Source organism: Echinops telfairi, unplaced genomic scaffold (assembly GCF_000313985.2).
Source record: "Echinops telfairi isolate 266 unplaced genomic scaffold, ASM31398v2 ScPeMD7_7467;HRSCAF=8505_1, whole genome shotgun sequence".
Classification (NCBI taxonomy): domain Eukaryota; kingdom Metazoa; phylum Chordata; class Mammalia; order Afrosoricida; family Tenrecidae; genus Echinops; species Echinops telfairi.
The window spans coordinates 41,524,753-41,532,735 of record NW_022111368.1 but is presented as its reverse complement, the minus strand read 5'-3'; the positions used below and the strand labels follow the sequence as shown (position 1 = coordinate 41,532,735).

The 7,983-nt window shown below is 53.5% G+C and overlaps 1 protein-coding gene across 1 annotated transcript in view; it reads right to left on the bottom strand.

Moving 5' to 3' along the window:
• The window catches only part of SH2D6 (SH2 domain containing 6), a 7,288-nt gene extending 5,207 nt beyond the window's left edge, over positions 1-2,081 (bottom strand). The window contains exons 1-4 of the mRNA XM_045283847.1: positions 2,006-2,081; positions 1,162-1,232; positions 926-1,067; positions 327-412 (exon numbers count right to left, since the gene is read on the bottom strand). Of these exons, the coding sequence (XP_045139782.1) occupies positions 327-412; positions 926-1,067; positions 1,162-1,232; positions 2,006-2,081 (375 nt within the window). The remainder of the gene's footprint in view (positions 1-326; positions 413-925; positions 1,068-1,161; positions 1,233-2,005) is intronic.
• Positions 2,082-7,983: the final 5,902 nt, after the last annotated feature.

Genomic DNA, 7,983 nt, shown 5'->3' with positions numbered 1-7,983 from the left:
GGGAGTGTACTGAGAGATGGGGGGGTGGGAGGGGGACAGGAGGTTGACAGGCAGGAAGGGAAGAAAGCAGGGCTCCCCGCCCCCACACCACCACCACCTGTCCACTTGTCCACTTATGGGTTCTACTGTAGCCAGCCACCCGCTTCTGGCTTCTGACTCAGCTCCACTCCTTATTTGGAGCTCCCTGACAGAGGAACCTCCTCAATGCAAATATTGGGGAACCTTGCAAAAGTGATGCCTCCCAAGGTACTCGCCTGGAACCGGCATCTTGGGGTGGGGCCAGTGGGGAAGAGGGGTGCGTGGGGAGGTGCTGGGGAAGGGCTCACCGTTGTGGGCTGGGATTGGACCAGAGGAGGGGGTGGAGGCAGCGGTGGAGTTGGAGGCTTGGAGGGGCTCAGGGGCCCGGCGTGATCTGGAAAAGTCTTGCATTATGGGTGGATGGGTGGGGTTCCTCCCATACAGGTTCCCATTTTCCTCCTGTTCCACTCCCTGCCCCCTCCTTTCCTCCCCTCCCTCCCCGACATGGGTGCCCTGGCACAGGCGCTTCCTGGCAGCCGGTCTCTATGGCAACCAGAGGCTGCTACTTCCCTGCCACCTCCTGAGCCAACCCTGGCCTTAGGGTAGGGGATGCCAGCAGTAGCCAGGGCCCTCCTGACATCCCCACCCTTGCTCCCGAGAAGTTAGGTTGGGATTTCATCTCTCAGAAGGGAGCTCCTGGGCCCCCAGGGACCTCGCCGGATTTCCGGATTTCTCTTGGTTGCCTAGGTTACAGCCCCCTCCTCTTCTCTTCCCACTTTTCTCCAGCCCTGCCTCCCTCTATCCCCTTCTCCTTCTCTCTCTGCCCAAGCTAGTGACGCCAGCCGGTCCAGGCCGTGGGAAGAGGGTGGGGCCTGTCTGTCCCTGCCGCCAACTACCCAGCCCTTACTCAGATATAGCGAGTTCTCCTCCGAGCCCGGGAGATGCGCAGGGGCGATCTTGAGGGTCAGAGCCTCACAGGGGGGCAGCTCATATTGGTCCTCTTCCTCACCTTCCTCTTTCTCCTCCTCCTGGGCCTTCAGGAAGGAGTGCTGAACACAAGTGGTGGATTGAAGAGGCCCAGAAAGTCGTGTTGGGCGTTGCCTCGCCCTCCCCCTGGCACAAGGGCCAGGCAGCTGGACTTACCCTCTGCCTCCAGCTCCCTGGGACAGACACTGGAGATGGGCTGGGGACATCGTTTCTCCAAGCTGGGGAGTCTGGGCAGGACAGAGGGGCCTGACCCACCTGCCTGGCCGGTCCTTCTGTGCCCCAGGTCACCAACCAGCATTTGATGGCTGCCTTCAGTGCTTCAGCCCTGAGGAATCTTTCCCACATTGTGGCAGGACCGATGGGGGAGGCATTTTGAAAGAGAGGGGCCATCCAAGCACCCCTAATTCTGACCCAGGCAAATGAGAGGTAGGCTCTCATTACTGAGCCGAGCAGGAAGGCAATGGACAGGTGACCAGAGCCACTGAGGACATCCCACACGTGGGCCCCCTAGTCTGTACACCCCCCCACTTTTGCCCATTGTGTCACTTACCCACACACCAGCGGGCCGGGAGGGGTGGTTCTGACCTGCAATCAGACTCTAGTCAACTCTGTCCACGAAGCCCTGGCGTTTGTGTCAGCTGGACACTGCACGGCTCCTGGACACTGTGTGTGGGGGATGGGCAACCCCACGCATGGAGGTTCGTGAAGCAGCAGCCTGGGAGCCCTGGAGGAGGAGGAGGACTCTGGGGGTGGAGTGAGTGCCATGGGGCATAGCTGGGTGAGTTGGTGCCAGGGAGGCTCTCGTGCTGACGTGAGTGGAGGGGTGGGGAGGACAGAGGCCCCAGGGTGCTCAGGAAAGGGGCATGGTGACAAGAAGAGAAAGGAGAGAGAAGGAAAAGAGGGGCTCAAAGAACTCACCGGAGCCTCCTTCTACTGAGCTTGTCCTGGAAAGAGGGGGGAGGGGGGTATCAGGATGGTCAGGGCAGTTGGGGTGCCTCACCCAGCACAGCAGCATCCCAGGCCCCAGGCTCTGAAGGGTTGAGTGCCTGGGGCCACACCAGAACCAAGCTCACCATGGCCCAGATGGGGGAACTGTGCCTCCTTGGAGCCCAGGCTACAGCACTAATGGCCTTGGGGGACAGGGGCCCTATTGTTCCCAGCATTTGCATCTCCCAACACCTGAAAGATAAGCCTGCTGCCACCTCCAACCCCAGGCCCCCTCAGTGTGCATCTGCCACTCCCATGGCCCCAGCCAACTCCTCCTGAGCCTCCTCCCAGCCTACCTTCCTCATCCCTGAGCCCCTCTGCCCCCAGGAGAAAGCACTCTCCCCTTCAGCTAAACTGACTTCCTTCAGCTCTGGGATCGGTGTCACCTCCCCTTGGAGGCCTTCCCTGGCTGCTCAAACTCAGCTTCTCAGGATTCCAGCAAGATCTCCCACCCAGCTGCCCACCAGGCAACCCTGTCCAATCCCCACAAATCGTCACAGTAACAACGGGCAGGTGTCATTTAAACAGGAGCTTCTCCTGGCAGGTCCTGTTCTTAACCCCCTTTTGCCTGCTGTCATTTGTTGGTGAGCCGTCATCATGACCCAGGCTGGGGGCGGGGGCTCTCAGATTGAGCAGGACAGGTCCCTTTCTGCATAGATACAGCTAATCATTCGGTGTGTGTTCATTGGCATTTACCATATATGCCAGGCTCTGTTCCAAGTGCTGGAGATGTTGCAGGGAATTCACATAGACCTCCACTGGGTAACAGGCTCGACATTGGCCTCTCACTAACCTCGGGATGCAAGTCCTAGCTTTACCTTGGTTTTCCAGACGAAGACACCAAGGCTCCTGGAAGCGAGGCAACTTCCCGAGGCCTCGCAACGAGGGAGTGTTGGAGGCAGGTTTGAACCTGGGGCTTCCTTATCACCAGAGCCTGTGTGTTGAATGCATGGACCTCCTTACCTCACAAAGGACTAGGTCCCCACCCACCATCCAGGAGAAAGAATTAGGTGCAACCAGATGGGAGAGCTTCCTTAAGGAGCTGGAGACTCTGAAAGAACCCCTGGGTGACTTTCGGAACCTTGGCTTCTGCGAAGCATTAGGGTAAAAAGGGAGGCGGGGCCAGGTCTCTGCCTCCCCCTGAACCAGGAGACGCGGGGCAGGATGGTGAATGCAAGGCCTTTGGGGGTTTCCTGGGCCCTGGACTGTCCTCGTGTTTATTATTCCGTGGCTGTCCAGGTTGTTGGCACCAAGGGGAAATTGGCCTGGGAGCCTAGAGAATGCTACCTTGAGCCACCACTGCCTGTCCCCAATTCCCAAAGGCTCCCTTTCTTTCCCAGACCGCAGGGAGCAACTTCCCTCACCGGAGAGGCCCTCCTTTGCGCTGTCAGAATCAGCTGGAGGCTCCAGACACCATCCTGTCGCAAGGCCCTCCTAGCGGAGCTGGTTGTTCCGCCCATATCTCTCTCACCGCAGCTCCCCGCCCTTTGGCCAGGGCTTTTGCATAGGCAAATGCCAGGCTCTGGGTGAGCCAAAGGGCCCTCATGGGCAGCTGAGTCCATGCTGGCTGGGCAGGGGCACTGGCCTAGCACTGGCCTGCACCAGATCAGGGAGGGGGGAAAGGACCCTGACGATGGTGGCTGTGTCTCGTCCCAGCCCGCCCTCCAGGACAGTGCTTCCTGTTAACAAGGCAGCTCTGGACACCTGCTTTCTCCAGAGCTCAGACTTTCCCTCGGGAGGGATTCCCGGACGTCATTGCTGGAGACGCTTCTTTAGTGAACATTTTTATCCCCGTCGCCACACTGTGTGGTGGCCTCTCAGTGCCTGTTTTGGTGAAGATACACGTGGCAAAACATACACCACTGCGGCAAGTTCTGCATTTACAATTCAGTAACGTAGACACATTCTTCACATCGTGCCACCTCCCTCTCTCCTGTTCCACGTCGTGCCACCACCGTGCACATAGCTCAGTGCCCTCGAAGCAAATGGAGGGCCCGTTTGCTGTCTTCGGCAGCATGATTCTCCAAATTATTTGGATCTCAGCTGCTGAGAACGGGTCCTGGTTCAGAGGCTCAGAGAAATCGAAGCTGCCCTGAAAACAAAGAGCTTCACAGAGCAACATCTGCAGGATCATGAGAAGCAATGGATCCAAAGGCCAGATTTACTCGTCTGATAGAGACTGGTGGAACCCTGATTGAATTTGGCCCTTCAGGCCGAGAACTGAGCTCACTCCTCTGGTTCAACTTGCAGCCAGACAAGTGCTTATGAAAGTGAGGAGGACTTGAAGCACATGCTGATGAAGGCCCAGGATTGCAGCCTTCCGTCTGAATTACAACTCAATATCAAGAACACCATAATTCTCACAAGCAGGAGCTGGAGACTCTGAAAGAACCCCTGGGTAACATAGTGAAAAATAGAGGAAAGATTGAAGTGGTCAAAGATTTCATCTTGCTGAGGTCCACAATCAATGCTCCTGGAAGCAGCAGTCAAGAGATCACAGAATACATTGCACTGGGTGAATCTGCTGCACAAAATGTCCAAAAACAAGGCTGTCACTTTGAGGATTCAGGTGCACCTGATCTAAGCCACGGTCTTTTCAAGGAAGACAAAAGAAGAATGGGTGCATTTGATTATGATGCTGGTGAAGAATACTGAAAGTACCATGAATGCCAAAAGAACAAACAAATGTGTCTTAGAAGTACAGCCAGAATGCTCCTTAGAGGCAAGAATGGTGAGACTTTGTCTCACATACTTTGGGCATGAAAACAAAGCAGTGGAGTACTTGTTAACATCTTCAGATTGTCAGCCATCCTGGGATCTGAGAGATTCTATGCTTCAGGTGAGAGGATTAAAAATAATAACACTGCATCGAGTCAATGCTACCCATAGCAATCATAGAGGACAGGGTAGAACTGCCCTTTTGAGTTTTGGAGAGTGTAAGTGTTTACTGAGGTAGAAAGCCCCATCTTTCTCCCAAGGAGCACTTGGTGGTTTCGAACTGCCAGCCTTGCTGACCAAAGACCAATGCATAGTCACTATGCCACCAGGGCCCCCTGTAGTGAGAGGGTTAGGAATCTATATAATTTTTAACAAGCATCCCGGGTGACTTGAAGATGAGTCAAGTCTGAGATATGCTGCTCTGGGGGAAACATTCGGTAAAGATGCCCCTCCTCCTAGCACATCTTGCCCTGTGCTCACTGGGAACAGGGGCCCTAGCAGAGAACAAGGATCTATGGGCCTTGCCCTCACAGGCCGGTGGCGAAGACCAGCCTGTGCAGACGGTCAACCTCAGGGAGGGGGAGGGAGGGGGGCGAAATGAGAAGCTGATACCAAGGGCTCAAGTGGAAAGAAAACACTTTGAAAATGACAACAGCAACAAATGTACACATGTGGTTGACACAATGGATGAATGTATGCATTGTGATAAGAGCTATATGAGTGCCCAATAAAATGATTTAAAAAATAAAGAAGATGGTCAACCTCTTGGGCCTCAGTTTCCCCTTGTGTCATGACGGGGTAAATAGGGCGCGCCTCACTGCGGGGGGGTTCCCTGAGTTCAGGGATCTGATACTGCAGCCCCGAAGCAGCAGCTCAGAGAGAGGGGGTGCGGGGTGGCTGATAGTCTCTTGCTCACTGGACTCTCACAGCCCTGAGGCGATTCCAACTCACAGTGACCCCCTAGGGCAGGGTGACTGCCCCTGTGAGCTTCCCAGGCTGGTACTCTTTTTTTTTTTTAATAAATCATTTTATTGGGGCTCTTACAGCTCTTCTAACAATCCATACATACATCCATTGTATCAAACACCTTTGTACCTATGTTTCCATCATCATTTTAAAGACATTTTCTTTCTACTTGAGCCCTTGACATCAGCTCCTCTTTTTTCCCCTCCCTGCTCCACCTTCCCACCCTCATGAACCCTTAATAAATTATGAATTATTATTATGTTCATATCTTAACACCATATGCTCTCTCTGTTCACCCACATTTATGTTGTTGGTCCCTGGGGGGAGAAGGGGAGGGGAGGTTTATACGTTTCTCTCCCCCTCCCCCTTCCCCGTTCCATCACAGTAGTGCTACTCCCATTACTGTTCCTGAGGGGTTTATCCGTCCTGGATTCCGTGTGTCAAGAGTTCTTCTCCGTACCAGTGTACATGCTCTGATCTAGCCAGAGTTGTAAGGTAGAACTGGGGTCATAAGAGTGGGGAGGAAGAAGCATTAAGCAACTAGAGCAGTGGTTCTCAACCTTCCTAATGCTTCGACCCTTTAATAGCGTTCCTCATGTTGTGGTGATCCCCCAACCATAAAATTATTTTCGTTGCTACTTCATTATTGTAATTTTGCTACTGTTATGAACCGGGTGACCCCTGTGAAAGGGTCGTTCGACCCCCAAAGGGGTCACCACCCACAGGTTGAGAACCGTTGAATTAGAAGAATGTTGTGTGTTTCATTGGTGCTATGCTGCACTCTGACTGACTTGGTCCTTCATTGTGACCCTTCTGTGAAGGGATGTCCAATTGTCTACAGATGGGCTTTGGATCTCCACTCCAATCCCCATCGTTTTCATCAACATGTTTGTTTTGGGTCTTCTGATGCCTGAGACCTTATACCTGATCCCGTGGACACCTCATGATCACACAGGCTGGGGTGCTTCTTCCATGTGGGCTTTGTTACTTCCCTGCTAGATGGCCGCTTAACTGCAAGCCTTTAAGACCCCAGATGCTGTATCTTGTAATAACCGGGCACCACCCTCTTCACCACATTTGTTATGCATCTATTTTGACTTCAGCGATCGTGTCAGGAAGATGGACATCATGATATTCCGGGTTATTAGAACAAAGTGTTCTTGCATTGCGGGAGGACTTGAGTGGAGGCCCAATGTCCATCTGCTACCTTAATACTTAACATTTGACTATATGTACATAGACCAATATCCCTATCATTATATATTAGTATAGTTACATGTAAACATGGCTATGTTTATACCTTTATAAAGTCTTTTGCCTCCTAGTTCTTTCCTCTGTTTCCTTTTACTTTCCTCCTGTCCACCTCTCATGTTTGACCTTCATTCGACTCTTAGAACTTTCCGCTATATTGCACTTGATCAAACCCCACCTCACCATCGATTTTAGATTTCTTGTTGTTCCCTTGTTCCTGGGTTTGTTGGCTCCCCACTCCCTTTCCTCTGCCCCTCCTCTCCCATGTCCACTCTGGAGCTGCCGGCCCCCTTGTTTTCTCCTCAGTATTGTTTATCCTGCCTATATGATATGAATAGACAGGAGAAAAAACAAAAGACAGACCTCTAAATGGTTCCAGGCCCATCTGCTGACCCTTCTGAGTGTTTTCCAATCGGGTCTGGTGAGGTGCCAAGCCCTGCCCCCGATTCCGGTCTGTTCTCGGGATGCCTGGGAGACTCTGTTGCTTTGCTCCCCGAGCTGCTCTGTTGTGCTCCCTTTGTGTTCCACCCCAGTTTTGGGGTCAGACCTGGGAGACTGAAACTCTTTACGGGAATAGAAAAGCCCTGTCTTTCTCCTGAGGAGCAGCTGGTGGCTTAAAGAGCTGGCCTTGCCGTTAGCTGTCCACTGTGTAGCCATCACGCCACCAGAGCTCCCTCCTGGTCATTTGCACACAGACAAGGAGTCCAGGATGGTTGGGATCCGAGGTCTGAGCAAGTGGGAAGCATTGGGAGCAGGGTACAGGGCAGTGAACCACTGAATGTGGCTCTTCTAGCACAGTCCCTTTAACCCCGACCGAATGACCTTGGCCTGCTGGGTCCGGGCAAGAGAAGGGGGGAGAAGACGCTGCTAGGACCCCGCTAGGATGGCCCGTGGGGTTCATCAAGAAACGAGCCATCTTAGAAGCAGGAAGTGGGGATCTTACCACCAGCAAGAGAAAGGAGCAGAGCAGGGTTGCTCCTTGGGATCCAAGAGACCCGAGCACTGGAGCACCTTGATCCAGGTGACGGCTGGGACACCAGATGAGCCGCAACTCAG